This window comes from Taeniopygia guttata, chromosome 15 (assembly GCF_048771995.1).
Source record: "Taeniopygia guttata chromosome 15, bTaeGut7.mat, whole genome shotgun sequence".
Classification (NCBI taxonomy): Eukaryota; Metazoa; Chordata; class Aves; order Passeriformes; family Estrildidae; genus Taeniopygia; species Taeniopygia guttata.
This window is the reverse complement of record NC_133040.1, coordinates 11,339,803-11,361,412: the sequence shown is the minus strand read 5'-3', so window position 1 is coordinate 11,361,412 and position 21,610 is coordinate 11,339,803. Positions and strand designations below refer to the sequence as shown.

General features: G+C 55.4%; 1 protein-coding gene across 1 annotated transcript; it reads right to left on the bottom strand.

The window, feature by feature from the left end:
• Nucleotides 1-3,321: 3,321 nt before the first annotated feature.
• On the bottom strand, nt 3,322-21,361 carry HIP1R (huntingtin interacting protein 1 related). Its single transcript, XM_030285628.4, has 32 exons — nt 21,042-21,361; nt 16,143-16,206; nt 15,594-15,736; nt 15,263-15,319; nt 14,960-15,040; nt 14,795-14,871; nt 14,429-14,490; nt 13,259-13,399; nt 12,749-12,806; nt 12,586-12,661; nt 12,270-12,407; nt 12,137-12,195; nt 11,999-12,071; nt 11,495-11,678; nt 11,273-11,361; nt 10,550-10,666; nt 10,036-10,137; nt 9,602-9,796; nt 9,269-9,416; nt 8,898-8,984; nt 8,512-8,619; nt 8,059-8,195; nt 7,408-7,518; nt 7,237-7,295; nt 7,057-7,087; nt 6,875-6,937; nt 6,312-6,412; nt 5,580-5,685; nt 4,774-4,897; nt 4,575-4,636; nt 4,301-4,492; nt 3,322-4,212 (listed from the first exon to the last, which is right to left on the bottom strand). The coding sequence occupies exons 1-32, from the start codon at nt 21,132-21,134 to the stop codon at nt 4,207-4,209; spliced, it is 3,144 nt and encodes a 1,047-aa protein (XP_030141488.4). The 5' UTR covers nt 21,135-21,361; the 3' UTR covers nt 3,322-4,206.
• Between the last annotated feature and the right edge of the window lie 249 nt (nt 21,362-21,610).

Sequence of the window (21,610 nt, the reverse complement as noted above, 5' to 3'; positions counted from 1 at the left end):
CAGCCCTGAGGTTCTGGTGGCCCTTCCCTGTGGTCTGTGCAAAGTGCAGAGGAGCTGTCACACGCTTGGGTCAGACCTTGTCAGAGAGGGGACTCAGGTGGCACTTGGCTGTTGGAAACAAAAAAGCAAACCACCACAATAAAAGGTGTTGTGTTGGGGACACGCTGCGGTGTCCGTGTGGCCTTGGCTTGTCCCTTCCCTGGAGGTGCCTTTGGAGGCTGTGCAGGTCCTTCCCTCAGCCTTGCTGCTGTAATTTGAGTCCCCTCAGTTGTACATTGACATCCTCCATGCCAGGCTTTTACAGCTTTGCCTCTTCCCCTCTCTGAGACTCTGTCACCAGGAACTGGGTGAGTTGCTTGAGGGTTTTTGGGAGATGTTGGGTTTCCACTGAAGTTCTGGAGGTGCCCTGCTGAGGCTGTGCCCCAGGACACCGTGTCCCAAAGGAGGCTGTCCTGGCAGCCTGTCTGGGCTCTCAGCCTCACTCTCCTTTTTCCCCCTACCTGCAGGACAAATCCAGGCTGCTGAGGCTGGGAGATGTGCCAGTGCATACCCTGGATCCTGCTGTAAGCTAAAAGCTATTTTTTAAATACTGCTTATTATTTCCAAACCGCTCAAAGGTGCTTTTTCTGCACTCTTGTAGGTGATGAGTAGGAATTATTTTTTCCTTCAAAGCTAAAAATGTTTCCTTCTCACCACATAATCCCACACCTTGCTGTGTGCACTTAAAACTGCACATTATTCTAGCAACCACTGCTGGGGATGAGCTAATTTCTGAGGGGTTTGTTAGTCCTGAAGGGAGCCAGTCACAGCAGATGGGAGGTGGCAAAGTGGCTCCAGTTCTCAGCACTGGAATGAGACCACCTGGCTGAGGAGAAAATGCTGGAAATTTGGCCTGGGGTGTGTTGTCTCACATGGTATGAGGGGAATCCAGATCAGCTTTGTATTTTTTTGTTTTTATTTAAACTTGCACGAAGCAAGTTAAACTTCTATGAAACATTTCTTAAATGATTTGATTAGCTGGTGCTTGTGGGTTACCCCAGTCATTTTCCTGAGTGGGTCATTCAGGAAATACCATCCCTAAACACTCTGCTGCCCAAACTCATCTAATTCATGCCTGGTTGGGCACAGCAGAAAAATAACTTTTCTTGTAAAGAAGTGGCTGTTTTTTGTGGCTTCAAGGGCTCTTAAAAAATTCTGCAAAAGTTTTGTGGTTTGGTTTCTGTACCTGACTTCCTAGAGCCTGCACCAGCCTGTTTTCTACTTGTATGCTTCATTTCAATGCACTTTTTGCCCCAGTGATCTGCCACCTGTGTTTTGCCAGCTTTGCTCTCTGTTGCTGCTGTTGCTGAGCTGCAGCTGCTGTGTGTGCTGGTGTTCAAATTAATCTGTGGCCACTGGAGGTTTGGCTACTGAGAAAGCCAGAGGAGGGCTGTGCTAACAGCCTGCTTGAAAGCTGCTTCGAGAAAAAATAAACTCTACTTTACTCACCTCGGTGGACGGGAGCAGAAGATGGATTATTTCACAACTTGGTTATTTTCCACTGCTTCTCTTACAGGCGCTGAGTAAAATTTGTTCTCAGGAGCACATGGAGTGAAACATCTTCCTCTCTCCACAGCCACAATAATGGTATTTAAAAGTCATTAGCAAATTGGATCCTGCACAACAGGATGTCTTGATGGGATCTCAAAATAAACCTTTCCAGACACACAGAATATCATTCTGATATTTTTTGTCAGCTACAAATACCATACACTTTCCAAAAAAAGTATAGGACTGAAGAAAAAAAAAATTAGACTGGACAGTAAGAATATTTTTTGTACAAAAATTAACTTAGACTACATTTCAAGTGATTTATAAAGCTTATTTTTATTTGTGCTACTACTTTTTGAGACTTTTGATTATGCTGGCCTGGATGGTTTTAAGTAAATCAGTGTGATTTACTTAAAGTTCCATTTAGCCACAGCATCAATCTCAAAGGCACATTTTATTTCTAAATTCTTTAAATATAACGAATCCTGTGGCTAGACTTAGGGTAGTGAGAGTTTAAAAGTTTGCATTCCTGGTTAATATTTCCGGGATGAAATGTGATGGTGTGAGTGGCTGGGTGACGTCAGTCTCCCAGCAAATATATCTTTATCACTGTCTATAAATAGACCCTGATCTACTGCAGAAAGCACTTCCTTGAGAGAAAAGGGCTCTGACAGAAACGAAACTCAGCAGGGAGGTGGCCCTGTCACTGCTGTGTCACTGTCACTCAATGTGACAGCAGCTGTGGAACCCTCGCAGGGCTCAGGAAAGGCTGAGCAGGGAATAAAGCTCTGGGCACCTGCAGGGTCAGAGCGGCTGCTCACCTCGCCCTGCACCCAGGGAACACCAGAGCCCTTCAGGCACTGCCCTTTGGCCACACAGCGAGCTGGGAAATGAGCCCTGGCACTGGTCACTGCCCAGAAACCCAAAACCTGTCCAGGCACTTTGCTGATGTGTAACCTCAGGAAGCTGCGGCCCTCACGAGATTGTTTCGTAACTAAAATAAATAATGAAATACCTTATAAATGTGTTTACCTGAGATACAGCCACTCGTAATTCTTGTTAACTGCTTTACAGCCTCTTGGCAGTCACAGAGATGAAAAGCCCTGGGTTTTACTGTGGCTTTTATGAAGTTTGATTGGAATTGGGCCTGAGGGTAACAAGGGATGGGATGTAAATGTTGACTGAACATGACAAGGACCCTCACAAGTCACCACCTAAGCACAAGGCAGCTGTGGTCACCTTGTCATGCTGAGCTCTGAATGCTTCAGTCTTATCACCCATACGATATTATGAATCATATACAGCTGCCTATAATATATATATCTAATAGATATATATATATGCAACATGTATACAGTATGTACTAATATATATTATACATAACCTAGATTACCTATCATATATCTATAATAATATAATTATATATAAAATATAATTATCTCTTATATATTACATTTTATATAGAGTGCATAACAGTATAGGTATATAAAATATGCAAAAATGCATATACACACACACACACAAACACACACACACACACACATATATATATATATATATATATATATATACATATATATATATATGGGCACATGCAGAACCATAGATACATAGAGAGGACTCTATATATATTTATGTGAATATACAAATATATTAATATATTTATTCACATATTTACTAATTTACTGCCTCTCTCTGCTCCACAGCTCAGGCCCAGTTTCCTGCAACTAACCCTGTCATGGCCCTGGCCCTGTCATCAACCCCATCCCCAACAACAAAGCAACAAAAAAGTATTTTAAATATTGCTCCTTTAATAATCTACATCCTGGTAGTTGCTCCAAGGGAAGACACAGCTGACAGGATTTTGATTCTGCCCCCGCATCTCTCCACATCAGCAATTCCTTATTGCTGCAGACTTCTCTAGTCCACGGCTCCCGTAGGCCACGGTTAGATTTAATTCTGCTAATTATCTTAAATATAAAACATAATGCAACTGATCCCTTGACATTGCTGTAGTAATAAAAAATAGAAAAGGGAAAAAAAATAAAAACGTTTGTATCCTTATTGCCAGTGTGTGTCGGTAACTGCTTTTCCCTAACAAAAGCCCTGCTCCACATGCTGGGGAAGACAAACATTTCCCTTCCTGCTGAGGGCTGATCCCACGCCAAAATGAAGTCAAATATTCCTCAGGCTGGAAAAAAGGGAAGTTAAAAAAATGGTTGCAAGAAAAGTCCACCAGTTTCCTGCTGTAAAACCAGTTCACAGTTCTTGGAAAGGGTCTGACCAGTACAGTAGAGCTACATTTACTGAAAACTTCTAGTGCTGATAAAGTCCTTAAAAAAAAAAAAAAAAATTAACCCAAACGAACCCCAAATTAAATTAAACAGGAAGAACCAGTTGGCAGGCAAGGAGGTGGAGGAAAAAGAGGAGGAAGAGAAGAAGAAGAAGGAGGAAGAGAAGGAGGAAGAGGAAAAGGAGGAGGAGAGCGCTCAGCAGTGCCTGGGGAGCACAGGAGCCCCACCACTCTACAGTCCAGAAAAAAGAAAAACAAAAACTAAAATCTGTTCCTCGAGAAAAGCTCCAGTTTGGGATTGTTTCCAGGCCGGGCGCTGAGGAGACCCCACGGGTGAAGGCACAGCAGCGCGAAGGCACCGCGGAGCGTTGGGCCGGGGCTCGCTAGGGCTGCAACGAGAGGGACAGAGACAAACCCGGTCAGAATGGTGCCAGGAACCCCCCCCCAGCCCCATCTGCACCCCCAGACGGGCCCCACCTCGCCCAGGCCGGGTTTCTGGGCAATGGGGGGTTTCTTCAGGATCCCTCGCCGCGGTGCCGGTGCCGGCCGGGCCTCCCCGTCCTCCGGCGCGTCCTCGCAGCCCCCGGCCAGGACGTAGTGCTGCTTCCTCAGCTCGCCCAGGCGCACCCGCTCGCCCTCCAGCCGCTTCTCCAGCTCCAGCACCTTCACCTGCACCCAAAAACCGTCCTGGGAGCCGTGCTGGGGGCACAGGCACCCCCACGGCTGCACTGAATCCACCTCAGGGCCGCACCTGTGTTTCCATCTCTTCCTTCTTCAGCTTGATGAGGGACATGCCCGAGAAGTCCATGGTGTCTGTGGGGGACAGCAGGGCCCCTATGAGTGCACCCCTCACATGCCAAAGCAGAGCTGGAAAAACCTTGGGGTGTTCCCCAGGCTAGAAAGGGATTTGGGGTGGGTTTTTCTACCTTTTCCTTACAAAAAAACCTCACCTTTCTCCTCTATCTGCTCTTGCCCCGACTTGGTGGAAGCCACCACGTTTGCTGCCATCTCGTTGACGTTGCGTGAGCACTCCTGGAGCCTGGCCAGGTTCCTACTGCTCTTCTCAGCCTTCACCTGCAACGAGCACAGGAATGGCTGTGGGTGCCCACCACAACCCCCCCATGGAGCTCCAGGGAGCCCCAGGCAGAGGCAAAGAGCTTTTGGCATGAAAATCTGGCAGTGGAAAGAATGGATGGATGGATGGACAGATGGGTAGGTTTATCCTCAATGATCCCATCATGGCCAGACAAGGTGATCCCTGCAAAGCCTTTCAGCCCCAGGGCACCAAACCAGCTCTGCTCCCACTTTAGCCAAGCACTCAGGGAAGACACAGCTCTGGTTTTTTAACCGTGCTCTTGATTTTAAACTCATCTGGTGTAAAAACCCCTATGGATCCCCCTCCCCTCACACCTGCATCACTGAAAACTCCACCCCTCACACCAACAGTAAAGGTGGCAAGGACCAAAGTCCACCATCCTCAACTCCAGCTCCTGCAGCTGCTTCTCTGGATTTCTTGCTAGTTATTAACATTTCCTTTACATAACCAGCTTGACAGGAGGAAGATGGGGGTTTTACACATCTTTGTTTCCAAGGCAAGCCTTGGGTGCAGGAATATTAACACACGGATTAAAATCACAGACTGGAAAACAGCAAAACCTTCCCCCTGCTCTGGGAGACTGCAGGATTGGCAGAGAGGAGGGGAACACCCGTGGGACAGAAGGAGGAGACACCCAGAGGTTGCTGCTGGGACACCCACCTTGGAGGCAGCCACCAGCTGGGCTGTGCTGGCAGCGATTTCGTGGGAGCAGACGATCAGCTCCTCGTACTTCCCTGTGTGCAGGACAACCCTGTCTGCAGACTCCCTGCAGTGGGGGTCAAAGGGAGACTGGGTCAGACACAGCAGAGCAAGTGCAGATTATTTATCTCCTGCTAATACCCTTGGAAATCAGCAGCTGGATCCAGCAGCTTTGTAATTACAGAATCATGGAATTGTTAGTTGGAAAAGATCTCTAAGATCTTTGAGTCCAGCTGTTATTAAAGCTCATACACAAAGCAATTACTCAAAGCCATGATCCAGGTGATTTGAACCGAGGCAGGATTTTGTTTTCATAATGGATGAGATTTTTAAAGCTTTACCCAAGAGATCCCCCTACATTTCCTGCACTGGCACATGGCAATTTCCAACCACCCCATCCACAACCATCTGAGCAGCAACCAGGACAGGGGGATTTGATTTCACATTCTGCAAACAGGGAGGAACTGCCATCCCTAGCTGGGTGACCATTCCATGAGGAATTAGCAATGAACCAAACTGAGGGTCCATAAAAACAAAGACCTCCATAAGGAGCCAGCAGTAAGGCTCCACAAGGAATTAGCAATGCAGCAGTGGGAATTCTGGAGGATGGGGTGACAGGGAAACATGAGCCAGCCCTGGGTGCAGCCCATGGAGCTATTTTCCAGGGAAAGCTCCCAGCCTGGGGGTACCTACACGAGCTGTGTGGCTCCCCAGCCCACGGCCTTGGAGGCAGAGATCAGCCCTTCGGTCCAGCGCGAGTTCTTGGCGTAAAACTCCTGAGTTGTTGCTGCCCCCTGTTGTTATGAGAATATTATGGCCTGGATTAACTTGTGTCTAATATACAACAACATATAAATCTGTATTAAATACCCATATAAAGTGTAATGATGTGTAAATTAATGTATAAAGCCATAAATCAAGGGAGCGACAGCATTCCTGTGCTCTTCATGCTGCTCTTACTGCTCTGTTTAAATAATTATCAAGAAAAACAACATCAGAGTCCCAAGCCTACAAATTTGAACTGGGACTGGTTTAAAACACACAAATTTGAGCCATGATCTTTAGATGGACAAGGCTTTGCAAGGGTGACAGTGATTTGTGCAAGAGAGCACAGGGCTGAGCAGCCCATCTCCAGCAACTGGGACTGCCAGAGTGCTGCTAACATGGGAAACCAAGAAATCCAGAGTGTTTCTGCAATCTGGGGGAAATTCTCCTATACTTCATCAGCACAAAGATGAGTGTAAGGGAGGACTTACCCGGCCACTTTCCACTATCTCCTTCTGTAGGTTCGTAGATGTTGTTACAAGAAGTCTGATAGCCTGGAATGAAAGAAAACAGGTTTTGGGGTTTGATGGGGGTCTGACAGAGGAGGATTGATGCTGCTGCTGGTGGGAGCTTACAGATTTGTGCACCCCAGGTGGGTTTCTGCAACACTGACCTTCATTAGATCTGTGCAGGAGTTCAGAATCCTGAAGGGAAGCAAGGGAAAAGTGTTCAGTGTCCAGGGAAGCTCTGGCCTCAGAAAATGGAGCTTTTTTTGAGACCAGCCAATGTGTTTTGGAGCAGAGCACACTCCAGCAGGGCACAGACCTGTCACATGTCCCTCCTCCAAACTCACCGCTCATTCACTTCCAGCTTCACCCCAGAGCTCTCGCTCCTGGCCTGGTTCATCATCTCCTGTTGGGAAACACCAGAGGAAGGGTTGGATGCCAGTGAGGAAGGTGGAGGAGCGATGGACACTCTGCCTCCCCAAGGCCCCAGAACAGCCCATCCTGCAGCTCTGTCTCACCTCTATCCTCCTGACAGCATCCTCGATGGCCTCGGAGGTGGAGGCCATCTCCTTCTCCACCATGTCCCCCAGCTCCTCCTGCTTGATGTCCAGGCTCTTGGGTCTCAGCTCCTGCCAGAGGAGGTTTTAGGCAGAGAAACAGAAGGGAATATTTATAAGGAATAACTCCAAACCAAGATATCCAATTCCTTCCCGCCTCCAGGAAACGATTAAAGCTGCAGGAGCAGCATTCTGCAGCCTGCACAGTGAAGGTACATGTGCCACCAGCTGGCAGCAAACATGGCATGGCACCTCAGAGGTAAGAAATGCCCCAAACCAAGGTGACAAAACTCCATCATAGGAGCAGTTTCTGCTCCAGAGGGCCCTGGAGAGCTGAAAGTGGTGCAAAATAAAAGACTAATAGGGGCTTCAGCAGGAGAAATATCTGAAAGATGGGAACTTTCCTTCCACAGGGGTTACTGGGCTGAAAGACTTCAGCTGGTGACCAGCTCTGTGCACCAGCAGGAAGGGTCTCAGTGCTCAGAAGCTGAGATGGCTCAAGGAAAGCACCAGAACTTGTGGGTATGGGGGACAAACCACCCCAAGGGTTCCCTGGGACCCGCCCTGCCAGTCCCAAGTGGGAAGGTGGCTGTGCTGGGCTCCATCTCCTACCTGGGCCAGCTGCAGGACCCCTCGCAGTGCCTCCTGCACGTCCCCCAGCTGGGCACTGCCCAGCCTCTGCCTGTCCTTCAGCTGCTCCAGGTAGTCCAGGCTCCGCTGGCCGCACTCCCGGCACGTCTCCGTCAGCCCTGCGGGGAGCACAGCCTGGGCAAAGGGTCCCTTCACCCCAGCCCTGCCCACCCTCATCTTCCTCCTCCCCTCATCCACAGCTGAGCACCAGCAGCATCCTGCAAATGTCTTCTAGGAGGTTACAAATGAATTTCCAGGAGCAGCATGGCCCAGGGAGGGGCACTAGAGGGCAGGGAATGTCAGGAAGGGGAGCATGGGGAATGTGCTGCCCTTGGTAAAATCTGCCCCTGGCACAGGGGACTTTGGCATGGCCTTCCCTAAAGAAAAGGCCCATGAGAAGAGACCCCCCCAGCACCCCCTGCATCCCTCACTCACGGTCAGCGTGGTCCGTGGGGGCCAGGTGGGAGGTGGCGCTGCCGTTGACGATGGTGTCACCTGTCAGGTGTGCAAAGAGGGCCAGAGCCCCCACCAGCCCCGCAGCATCTGCCACAGACAGCACAGGGTCAGGAGCTGCCAGCCCCTGCCAGGTCCTGGGGGCTGCAGCTCATCCTTGAAGGCACCCAAGGGTCACTACAAGACTCAGAGATGTTGGGATTGACCCCTCCAGCTTGCAGGAGCACACACGAACCCCCCAGCTCTGCCCGTGTCCCTCTGTCACCAGGGCACTGCTGCTTGCTGGTGGTTCTGGGGCTGCTGGGGGCTGCTGGGTGCATGGAAACACGAGCAAGCTGGGAGCAGTGCCAGTCCCCAGCCCCAGGTACCTGCCATGGAGGCCACGTACTGCACGTGCCCCTTCTCCAGGGCATCCGTGGACTCCAGCGCCGCCTGCGCCCGGCTCAGCAGGTAATCTGCAAGGAATTCATTTCATCTCCTTAGCACGGCCAGCCTGGTGGGTGTCTGCACCAGTGCTGACTCCACACGGCACCAGAGTGGATCCCTGGCTGGGAAACAGCACTAAAATCTGAGCAAAACAGTGCTGAACATGAGAGCTAAAAATTTGTCCTGGGAAGTCTGACCCTGACCACCTCAGGCATGATGGAAAAAAAGCCACTGGAGAGCTGAGATACAACATTATCTGTCCAGGAGGGAGAAGGCACGGCGTGTTTCAGCCTTCTGCATGAGCAGGACGTACCTGGGGAGCTGGTGCAGCGGAGGTGCAGGGGGTCATCCAGCTTGGCCATGGCATCACGGAGGATGGCTTGGGCTTCTCTCACTGTCTCCTGCAGGACTCCAAACTGCTCATCCAGCAGCTTCTGCTGCAGGCTCTGCTCCTGGTTGCTCTGTGAGGCAGGAGGAAGAGGTGAGTGGCACAGCATATCCCTCAAGACCCCCATTCCAAGATCAGACCCAACCATCCCATGACTGCTGGTGCAAGTGAAATCCCACAGGCTACATCGGCTGGCACCCCCCAAACGTCTCACCCTGGTGAGTAGAGGGGCAGTGGGCTCCTCACACAGCACTGTACCTTCTCCAGGAGCCTGCCCTGGAGCTCTCGGATCTCCCTCGTGGCCTTATCGGCCTCCTGGCCCAGCTGCAGCTCCTTCTCCTGGATGAGGCCCCGTGTGGACAGCAGCTCGCACTCCTTCTCGCTCACAGACCGCCTCAGCACCTCCTTCTCGGCATGCAGAGCATCCACCTGGGCACTGAGCTCCACACCTGCCTGCCATGGGGGGCCAGGACACCCTGTCACTGCCCTGTCACTGCCCTGTCACTGCCCTGTCACTGCTGCAGCCCAGCAGACACGGGAGGGAGCTCAGGACGTGCCCAGCCCGTGACACTGATGGGCTGGGCTGGGCTCAGCCCTGTGACAGCTCCTTGGGCTGCTGCAGAAGCTCTGGCCCCGCAGGGGTGGCAGGTGCAGCCCCTGTGACAGGGTTTGATGGGGACATGGCCCCGTACCTGCTTGGCGTGGCTGAGCGAGCGCTGCGCCTGCTCCAGCTCCTCCCGGCGGGCGTCCAGCTCCTGCCTCAGCTGCTCCAGCTGCACGCTCTGGTCCTCCAGCTGTGCCCACACACCGTGCCCAGGGCTCAGCCCCTGCCCCGCTCAGCACCAGCCGGGGTGCAGGGCAGGAGCCCAGGCACGCTTTGCAGGGAGAGGGCTTTGGGGTCTTGGGCAGGGGGTGTCTCCTGGAAGGGCTCCTTTTCCCACACCAGGAATTTTAGGAGCAGCCCCCATCTTGATCCCCAGAGAAGGAAAGCACTCAAACCCATCAATTTGCATTGTGGCATTTTCTTGGGGGAAGAAAAGGCAGATTGGAGCAATGAGTCAAATATAAACACCTTCCTGTGGAGCCAGGGCAACTCTTCCTTGGAATCAGGGCCCAACAGTAACAACCACCCCTTTCCTTGCTCCCAGACTGTGATTCCCAGGCTGGGGAGGGCTCAGTGCTGGCAGGGAAGGATCCAGAGCTCACCTTCATCTCGGCCTCTCGCTTGACCTGCTCCACCTGAAATGCCAGCTGCTCCTTGACACGTGCCACCTCCTCCTGGCTCTGCTGTGTCACCGTCAGCTGCTTGGCAGTGTCAGCGTTCTGCGGAGGGACACGGGGCTCACCTGGCGTTCCAAGGGGGACCCTCACCATCCCCACACTCATTCCAGCCAAATTCTAGCTCGGAGAATAAATCCAAGGTGCCTTTCTCACAGCATCCAAAATTCCAGCGGACATGGATTCAAGGGGTGTCCCCTGCTTGGTGCTCAGAGGGTGATGGGACCAATACAGGGGGACTGGACAGGCAGAAGCCACACCAGTGGGGGCAGAGGAACCAAGGGACAAAAGCAAGACTAAAACACCCAAAGCAAAAAATTAAACATGTGAGTGGCACAACTGAGACACAGGATCCCCATCTGCAATGTACCCCTCAAGAGCCACTTTCCAGGACTGGAGCCAAGCATTCCATGACTGCTGGTACAAGTGATATCCCACCAGCTACACTGGCCACAGAAACCAGCAGAAACAGACCAGACAACAGCAAAACACCCCGAAAAACAACAACAAAAACACCCAAAGGGACTAGGATGGAAGAGGGAAAGGGTGCTCAGCTCTGCCCCCAGCCCCAAAAGGGAAGGGGAGGGATTCAACTCAGGGACACCGCCCTCAGTGTCAGTCAGGCCCTGCCTGCAGAGGCAGCAGCATTACCTTCCTCAGGAGCTCGGCGTGGGTGTTGATGAGCTCGCTGTGCTTCTCCTTCAGCTTCGTGTAGCGGATCTCAGTGGCGTTGGCTTTCTCTGCAGGGGGAGAGACCCTCAGGGACCGCAGCAGCGAGGGCAGCCCAGGGGCCCCGGGCACCACAGGACACCCCAGGACACCCCAGGGCACCACAGGACACCCCAGGGCACCACAGGACACCCCAGCACCTACTCTCGGCCTCGGCGCAGAGTCGCTGTGACCTGTCACTGTCCTGCTTCACCCTCTGCAGCCTCTCCAGCTCATCCCGCAGCTGCTCGTTGTCCACCAGCGCCTTCTGCTTCTGCTTGCGCTGCTCCTCCACCTCTCCCTCCAGGCTGTTCACCTGTGCCTTCAGCTGGGTGATGTAGCGCTGTGCCTGCGGGGGTCAGCGGGCACTGGGGCACGGCCCTGCCCTCCCCAGCACCCCCATCCAGCTGCAATCTGGGCAAAGCAGGCGTGGGATGCACAGGAAAGCTCTGCCCTTTACCCCAGCAGTCACTCTGCCCCTGGTGTTAACATCAGCACAGCAAGGGACAGGTCTCACATGCCTCCACCCCATCAGGAATCACATCCTGGCACGGGGAGAGGTCCCAAAACACAACACTGGATGCCAGAACCCCACTCCTGCTGCATCCCTTCAGGGTTTCCACAGCATGGCACCAAACCCACCCCAGCTGCCCCCCAACCAGGCTTTACCTCCAGTTTAATCTTCTCCATCTCTGCACGGAGCGTTTCCACCTCCTTCTTCAGGCTCTCGATCTGTGCATCCCTGTGGACAAGGGCAGGTGGGTCCCACGTGGCAGCAGCCACCCGCCCCTGCCGCCCCCCCCATACCTGTCATCCCAAACGCCGTTGGGCGGCCCGAAGGTTTGCTCAAACAGATCCGAGGTGATCTGGGGAGGACAGAGGCTGCTGAGCTGAGCCAGGACATGGGAGCCTGCCCCCCATCCCAGCCCCAGGGCCCCACCTGTGGCTCTGTGGTGGAAGTTGTGCTGATCTCAATGAGGTTCTCTGGCTCCTCATCCTCGGGGGCCTCCTCGGGGATGACAACGACCGGCTTCACGTGCTCGGCCAGCGCCGACGCCCGCAGGAAGTTTGGGGGGCTCTGTAGGGACAAGGAGTTGGTGCAGCCTTGCAGGGGGTTCAGGAACTGCAGCAGGCAGAGTGCCAGCCCTGTGCTGCTGACAAGGCCAGAGGGTCCCTCTGCAGTGTCCCCAGACCCCAGACCCATCCAGGGGGGCACCCACAAGCTCTCCAGAGCACCACACCAAATCCTGCCCTACCTCCGGCAGCCGGGGGATCTGGATGAGCCGCTTGAAATACAGCATGTCAGATGCCTTCCTAAAGAAGTTTTTAAGGCTGCAGAGGAGGGAAAAACAAAGGGGAGATGAGAGGGGGCTTGGAAGGAGAGAGGGGACCCCACTGCCCCACCTGGGCCCCGGTTACCTGCGGAACTGCTCGTGGAAGCGGTCCCGGTGGCCCTGCAGGGTGTCGGCCGGCAGACCTGGGTGAGGAGGGACAGCTGTGACTGACCCGGGGCTGCACGTGTGTTTACGTGCTCCCAGACCCCTCCTCTGCAAAAGCCAGCAGGGTAAAAGCCAGGAGGGAGTGGGATGTGAGGGGTCAGCATGGGAGTGGGGTGTTCCCATCCCTGGCACAAGGATCAAGGATGTGGCACGGGGAGATGTGGGTTTGGGAACTCCGAAATTCCCACACGAGGCTGCTGGCACTGTGCTGCCCACGCAGGGGGCTGGCAGGCCAGGGGACGTGGGTTTGAATTAATCAAGAACAAGTCCTTCTAATTCCTTTATCTGGAATGTCTGTGTGGGATGGAGCAGGCCCCTAGAGCCCAGCTGGGACACAGCGATGGATGCCTCGATCCACACCAGCCTCATCCCCAGACCCAGAGGCCCATCCCAGGAAAACACCAGCACGGAGCACATCCCCGGGACTCACAGGAGTGCAGCTTGAACATTAACTTGACGGAGTAGTGGTAGAGGTGGCTGCAGTCCTGGATGACCTGGATGAGGGGGGCCAGGCGGCACTGCACCGCCGACATCTGCGACACGGCCATCGAGGTGTTGAGCTGCCTGAAAACTGAGGGGAGCCGTGTTTGCAGAGCCGCCCGCGCCCGGCCACACGCTTGATCATTAACCACGGCGGATGTGGGACACGGGGAAATGCCAGAGCTGCTGCCTGAGCTGAGAACAACCCTGCTCCCAGCAGCAAAAACAGCCAAAGGGACTGTGCTGGCACAGGGAAGGGGTGCTCGGCTCTGCTGCGGATACCCCAACCCCAAAAAGGAGGGATTTAACCCCAAGATGCTGCCCTAAAACTACTGCTGCATGACACAGCTGGGGAAAGTGAGAGGTTTTGCTCCATTCTATTTAATCATGCAAGGATCTGGGAGAGGATGCCAGGGCAGGGGACGAGCCCGGCGGCACCGCAGCCTCGCCTGCCCCTGCTCGGAAACAGATCCCTTCCCTTGGCAGGGATCCAGGCAGCATATCCACCCTGGCTTCTTCCCTGCTCAGCTTTAAAGTATTTATGAATATAAATTCTCTGTATAACTGGGTCAGGAGGAGAAGCAGGAGGCTGTTGGGAGCTCGGTCTCTCCCGCTGTGCCGTTTTCCAGGGCAGCTCCGTGTTCCTGACTCTCGGCAGAGGAAGAATCTGCCACCTCTCTAAAAATTCCTAAGGAGGTGAGAGACAGGAGCAGAGGCCTCCAGCCCTCCCTGGAGGCATTTCAATGAGGGGAAATGAGTCTTAAAAAAAAAGTACAGCCCCATCCTCTGCTTCAGAGGGACAGAAGGGATTTGTGTAATAGATATGATTAATGTGGTTGTACAAAAAAGAAACAGAAACATATTTCAGAGCAGCTCTGCTCTGAAAACAACACTCTGCCTTGCTCAGGTGGGTTCAAAGCAGCCACATGTTCTAAATATTTTCCTACAACCGCCTCTACAGAGCTTCAACGGGGGAATCCAGCTGAGAAACCACCTCAGAAATCTCATGGGAGGAGGAGGAAGAGGCACCTGAGCCTCCCGGAACTCCATTCCCGACCAGAGAGTGAAACTATTGCTCAAGAGCCCCGGGGCGAGGGACCTGCCCCTGCCGCCTCCTCACCTGACTCCGACAGCTTCAGCTCACAGTCCAGGTAGTCAAACAGCTCGACCGTCAGCTGGAAGCTGCCAAAACAAACCAAAACTCCATCACTTGAGAGCAGAGACATCTTTGCTCCAGCTGCTCGTGTTCATTGAGAGTCCTCATGATGGCCAGGGCTCTGACTGACAGGAATTTGTGGCTTTTTCTCCCTGCATTTACACCCCACAGTGCTCTGTGGGTGCAGAGGGATCGGGCACCGTCCAAACAATTCACAAAATCCTGGTGGCTGCCCCATCCTGGGGTGGTTTTGTCAGCAGGACACTGCCAGCTGGGGGTCATGGAGCTGGTGACCACACCCTGGGCTCTGGGCCCCACCAGGACACTCACATGTTGTTCACGTCCGTCCCTGCAGTCTTTTCCAGCACCTCATCCGACACTTCGAGGCCTGGGGGGAACTCGGGATGCTTTGCAAAAGGAAGGAAAAAGCCATCAGCTGCTGCTGGCATGGCACAGCCCCTCATTCTGGAGGTGTGGAGGTGGCAGAGGTCTCACCTTGACATGGAAGGAGATCTTGGTGAGCAGGAGTCGTGTGTAGATGCTCACCAGCTGCCCGTACCTGTCGTGCAAATGGCCCTGCAGAGACACAGGGGAGATGGAGAATCCAGAGTGAGGTGACCAGACCCAGCAGCTCCCACACAAGCCAGTGACCTGTGGCTCCACCATGCACACAACCATCACCCAAAGAGACAGCAGGCTGTTTCAGGCAGTGCTTCACCCTCTCTGTGCTCACAGTGTTCCTCAGCAACCATCTCCAAACCCCCTGGGAGGCACAAGCCTGCACTCTGCCCCACTCACCCACAGGTCCCCCGTCTCTCGGATGTTGCTGCGGTACCTCTGGCAGTCCTGGAGAACCTGGGGACACAAAAGGGAAGGATGTGGCACACTGGGGCTGGTTTTCTGCCCTGATGCTGGGGAAGAGGAGGGATCCAGCCCCTTACATCACTCCAGCTCTGGGAGAAGTTCCAGACTTCCCTCAGCACCCAAAGGTCGGGGATTTACACAGGGGAGTTTCAAAGGTGTGAGACAAGAGAGTGCCTGGGGAAGGTGGCTGGGGTGGGGAAGGGATCCCACTCCCTGTGCAAGAGCCAGAACTTCCCCCTGGGAGCAAAGCAGGAGGGACACTCACGTTGGGGTGGCCATCACGCAGGACCTTGTGCAGGACGTGGCAGAACTTCCAGCTGAGGATGGCACTGCTGGGCAGGGGCAGCCCGATGGCGTAGGACCAGAAGGTGAACGCTCCCTTCTCGTGGTGTGTCCCCAGGATGATCCCTTCCAGGGCAGTCAAGGCCAACTGGACACACACAGAGCAGGGGACGGGCTGGGGACTGTTCCTGTTCAGCTTTCATTGAAAAGGGGACACTGGGTGCCCCGTGAGCACAAGGATCACCAGCACAGTGCTGCACCCCCAAACAAAACCCCCAGTTGTCATTCTTGGGTGCACCTCCCCCTGCTGAGGGCACAATGGGGCTCTCTGCATTTTACTGCCAAAGAAATGCAATTTTATTGCACTGCTCATTTGCCTTTTCACTGATGGATGAACTTTGGTGATGCCAGCCCCCAGCTGAGCTCGGCATGGATCTTTGTCTCCCAAATCTCCTGTGGCTCCAGCATCAGGGGTGACACCCCCAAATCCCAAACTCCTCTGTGCTGTCCCGGGAGCCGAGGGAAAGGATACGGCGGGCATGTTTCTCCTTCACTGGTGCCTCCTGTGTGTTTATGGCTTTGCTGATGCTGATGGCCTGCAAGAGGAGGGGAGAGTGGCTGTCAGGCACGGCGTGACCCTCATGGCTACCCTGACATGCTCATGCTCTTGGGGAATACCCTGAATTTTAGAACACATTTGTCACCTCAAAGTCATTTTTAACACATCAGAATAGGCCTTTTTATCCACAAACAAAGCATCCATTAAAGCCCCCATCCCCAGCAGGATCTGACCACTGCTGCTGGTGCTCCCGGCTGTCCCTGTCCCAGGAAACCAATTTTTGCATTTTTGTAGCCTGAACTCAGCGTGCCCGGGGAACATTAAAGCACAATAGTGAGATGCCAAATTCCAGGGTTGTTTGTGTAATCACAAGGAGCCTTTGAACCACGGGGGAGTGGTTTGGGTTCTTCTGAGGATGTTGCTGTGTGCAAACAGCACATGGGGAAAAGCAGCCCCCAAGCAAGAAGGGAGTGGCAGCCTCAATGCCCATCTTAATGGAGCAAAAATCCAGAGCAATGTGATTATCAGAAGAGGATTATCTATATTTTGATGTGTTTGATCACAGCAGACTTTAAATTAGGAATTTATTCCACAAGATGACCCCAGAGTGGGGTCGGTTGCATCCCCCACGTGTTGATGGGCTGCAAATCCAAGTTGCTGTGTTTGATGAGGATCTTTTTCCTCCTCCTCAGACTCAGCTGAGCTGCTTCACCCTCGCAGGAGTGCTTGGGCTGTGCCTGTGTCCATGAGCCCTCTGTCACCAGTAGAGGAAAAAGGTCCCAGCTGGGAAGGCAGGAAGGCGCCTCGCTGGCAGCACTTGTGCCGGAAGAGCAACTCGGTCCCTCCCTGCAGCTCCACAGCCCTAAAACCTCATAAAAATCCTATCTACCTGCCCAGGAAAGCACCTGCTTCCACAAGGCTGCTTGTCCAGGGACACCTCTGAAATGGAAGTGCTTTCCTGTAGGAGGAGGAACCTGACCCCGAGTTATCGAGTGCTCCTGACTTATGCAGGAGGAACCCAACACCAAAGGGACAATGTCAAAGGTCGCCGTGCACCAAACTCACCCCAAAAGAGTCCAGAACAGCTTACCCACGAACTGACCATGACAGCAGCAAAACTCTGAATCTTCCCAAAGAGTGAACCTGTCCCAAAAGGCTGAGCCCAGCTGCTCTGCCTTTCCTGCGGAGTTAAGCCGGTGACTTGCTGTAATCCTCTTATCCCCAAAGGTTAACGAGCCTGGAGTGCCCAGGAACAGGCACTTGCAGCACAGCTGCCTCTCCAAAAGTGCCCTCACAGCCACCCAAAAGCCTGGAGCTGGCAGAGGCTGTGCCCTCGGTGGCAGCTTGGCCAGAGAGATGTGCCACAGGTCCTCAGGGATGTCAGCACCTCCCACGGGATACTGACAGAAAGGATGGTTTATCCTGGACCAGGCAAGGAAGGATTTCGAAATGCATTTACAGTGAAGAGCTGCTGAAGGAGTTACAGCATCTTTCCTGAGGTGTTTTGCATAGAGGGAGCAGGGCAGACACACCTCCCAAACTGGAAGTTTTACTGCTTGCCCTAAGACAGGCCTGTCCCAGCCCATCACGCTCATCCCAACCCATCCATGGAACCTGAACCCCACAGGGGTTGGAGGAGGCGCAGCCAGAAGGGTCAAAGTGTGAGATGGGCAGACCCCCAGGAAAGGAAATGTTGTCCCCTATCCCCAGGGACAGGACCTCAGCTGCTCATTGAGCTGAGACCCTGCTGGTCTGTCCCAGAACAGAGCTGTAATTCCCCGTGGCAGTGGTGGTTTTATTGCATTTATTGCCCTTAGTCTCACTGACAGCCTGACCAGCCAAAATTCAGCCCAGGAGCTGCTGGAGAGGTTGGTTTCATCCTTGGGGATTCAGTGCAGAAGTGTCATTGAGCCATTTCATGTCCAGCACATGGACATGCAGGGGCAGCCCCAGCCCACCCACAGCACCACCACAAGCATGGGTCCAGCATGGTCCCAAAAAAACCATGGTGGCACCAAACCAATGCCAGTCCCTCAGGGCTGCCAGCCCACATGTGCTTTCCCTGCCTCCAAGCATCAAGCTGGCCAGGAGATCCAGGAAAACGGGATTGGTGGCACCAGCATGGGGCAATGCTGCAGCCTGGCACACGTGTGCTGACAGGATGCTCCTGCTGGCTGTCTGGCAAAGCCAGGCTGTGGAGGATGGCTCCAAAATGGGGACATTCACCCTTGACCCAACCTCTTGGGACACCGCTGGCACGTCCGGAGATGGGCAGGTCCTGGCTGTCACTGCAGGTGCACAACCAGCCTGGCCAAAACTTTGATGCAACCTGTGGACTGTTCCCCACCACTGGCAGGCCAAGTGGGTGAGGAGCCAACCCCAAAACCTGCGGGGCCGTGGGCTGTGGGATCCCACAGGGCTGCAGCCCCGGTGCTTTGCTCACAGCCCGCACGTACCAAGCCGCTGACTAAAGCCGGGATCAAAGCGCCCAAATGAAGGAGCGCAGTTGAACATCCACCCTTTCATTCCTGGCTGCTTTTAATTAGGGCTGATCCGCCCGCCCACGGCTCCCCGGAGCCCCGGCATCCCACCGGGGCCCAATCCCCGCCGGGCAGTGGATGCCGGGTCCCAGCAGGATGCCACAGCAGGGATTATTTGGCAGCTGGAATCCTCCCTGGCCAGGCAGCCCGAGAGCTGTCAGAACAGCTGAGCTATGAACTCCAGAGTTCCCTTCCTAACGCTGCTCATTCCCAAATTACACCAGGAAAACACCACTTGGCAGTCACACACAATGCAATCCTGCAGGTTCCAGAGCTCATTGGATTTTTAACCTTTTTCTTTAAGAAAAGCAAAAACTGGCAGCAGAAAAGGACAAGTTTTTCCTCCTGTAAGGCTGCCAAGCAAGCGCCTGCTGTGGGATGATTTCCTACTTCCCATGCACGGCTTCTCCGAGGGGGACATCTACATCACCCTGACACAAAATATGGAAAAGCATTTTGAGGGAAAGCAGGTGACCTTCATGTCACCCACAAGGAGCTGGGATCACAGCAGGGCCAGCAGCTCCTGTCTGTAACCACAGACATCACCTGAGCCCTCACAGGGGAAAAGGGGATGGGGCTTTGGACTCTGGAACTGAATCCTCAGGCAACAGAGGGGACGTGCCACCAGCACCCCCGTGACACAGAGATGCAGAGGGGATGTGCCACCAGCACCCCTGTGACACAGAGATGAGTAGGGGACGTGCCACCAGCACCCCCGTGACACAGAGATGAGGAGGGGACGTGCCACCAGCACCCCCGTGACACAGAGGCGACTGGCAGCCGGCTGGGCAGCTGCTATAATTAGAGGTAAAAGGCAGATCAATACCCACGTTCTGACACTGAACAGTTCTGCTCTCACTGAAGCACCACTACAGGAAACCACACCAGGATAAAGCTCCTTTAGGACAGTTTTTAGCAGTTGCTGGAAAAAAGGTCAGTTCTGGGCAGTGAATGCAATCATCAGCCAGCAAGCAACCACCTCTTTTCCGTGTCCACATCTCACAGCATCCCTGTGAGGGCGCGGATCTCCAGAGCACAAATCCCAGTGAAAAGCCCGAAGTGCCCTGGAAGGCCGGGGGGAGCAGGGCCCCGTTCGTACCGGGCACGTTCATCAGCGGTGCCCAGCGGGGCACTGAAGGAGACGCGTCCAGAGGGAACCGGAATTGCCGGTTTTCTCGTGTTGCTCCCCAGACCCAGCAAGCTCCGTTTCCTACGCAGCACCGTGACCCTGCGAGGCCTGAAATTCCCACCTGCCTCCACTGGCGCTCTCCGGGGCCAAACCAGCCCAGGGCCTGAGGAAGGAACCGCAAAGCAAAGGGGCAGAGGGGAAAACATCTGCGATGAATGCACAGCCTGCAAAAGCAGAGGGGTCAGAGGAGGCATGCGGCAGGGCACTGTTATTTTTGCTGGGGCAGCAGCGAGCCCGTCACTCTGTCCATCCCTCTGCCCATCCCTGCCCACGCTGAATACTTCATTTCCCACCAGGCATATGCCAGCCCCATCAGTGCCCGACCACTGCCCACCCCGTGGGGGCCACAGGAGCACGGACACCCCCGCCAAGCCGCACACGATGGAGCACGAACGCCTTTGGGCTTTGTTTCCACTCTGCCACGTCCGTGGGTCCAAACACCCCGATCCCCGCAGGGTGACCCGCGGGTGACCCGGAGCCGCGGGGTAGGGATGGATCCACCCCGGTGCGAAACATCCCGCGGTGTCGGTGGGGCCGGGGCTAGGCAGGGATGCGGAGATGCCCATTCCCGGGGCGCGGGGCTGCCGCGGAGTCCCCGGGCTCGGCCGCGCTCCCGCCAGCACCGCAAAACTTTCCCCGTGCGCTGCCGGCCGTGTTTACCTGCGATAAGGCCCGGAGGTGCGGGGGGGGGATGGCACACGGCCGGCGCGGGGCCCGGCTGCCCGCGGGAGCGGCGGCGCACGGCGGGGACGGGCGCGGGGAGGGCGCGGGGGCGGCGGGACGGGCGGGAGCCCACGCGGGACCGTCCCGCGGCCGCGCCGGGAGGAAGCGGCGGCGCAGGTGGGGGAGGGGGAGCGCGCGGCGGCGGCACCGGGGACGGACGGGCGGACACGGGGACGGGCAGAGGGACGGCGGCCACGCTGCCCCACCGGGGCTTCCCCGGAGCCCGGCCGGGACCTGCGCCCCCCATCCCGTCTCATCCCATCGCCCGAGGAACCCCCGCGCTCAGCGCGCCCCGAGGCGATGCCCCGCGGAAAGGGCCGGCCTGCCCCGTCCCCGAGCCGGGAACAGGACCGGGACTAAAACCGAGACAGTAACCGCGGCCGGTCCCGCGGCCCCGCCGCCCCCTCCCGCTGTCCTTGCCTGGCTCTTGTCGAACTGTTCCCGCTCCGCCTCCAGGCTGTGTCCGCCGCGGCGGCTCAGCACCCGCGCCGGCACGCTCTTGATGCTGTTCATGGTGAGCCGCGCTGGGAGCTCCCCGCTCCGGTATCCAGGCTCCGGTGCCCGCGCTCCGGTGCCCGCGCTCCGGTGCCGCGCTCGGGGCTCCGCGCTCCGGGCAGGAGCGACCGGCGCCGCCCGCCCCCCGCCCCTCCCGGCCGCGCACTGCGCCGCGCGCCGCCGCGCCCCTGGCGGCCGCGCTCGGAACTGCAGCGCCGCTCCCCCCGCGGGCAGGTGGGACCGGGAGCCCCGGGGGGACACGGGCGGGGAGGGGACACGGGGAGGGGACACGGAGAGGGGACACGGAGAGGGGACACGGACACGGAGAGGGGACACGGGGAGGGGACACGGACACGGAGAGGCGACACGGGGAGGGGACACGGACACGGAGAGGGGACACGGAGAGGGGACACGGATACGGAGCAGAGGACACGGAAAGGGGACACGGAACGAGGAGCAGGTCCCTTGGCGGCCCCCGCGGGCCACCAGGCACC

What these genes read in the sequence shown, in the direction of transcription:
- HIP1R (XM_030285628.4), bottom strand. Translation starts at nt 21,134, where the DNA reads ATGAACAGCATCAAGAGCGTGCCGGCGCGGGTGCTGAGCCGCCGCGGC. An exon ending in TGCGTGATGGCCACCCCAAC is followed by an intron (nt 15,320 to 15,593) that starts GTGAGTGTCCCT and finishes TTGTGTCCCCAG; the next exon opens with GTTCTCCAGGACTGCCAGAG. An exon ending in TGGAGAAGATTAAACTGGAG is followed by an intron (nt 11,679 to 11,998) that starts GTAAAGCCTGGT and finishes TGACCCCCGCAG; the next exon opens with GCACAGCGCTACATCACCCA.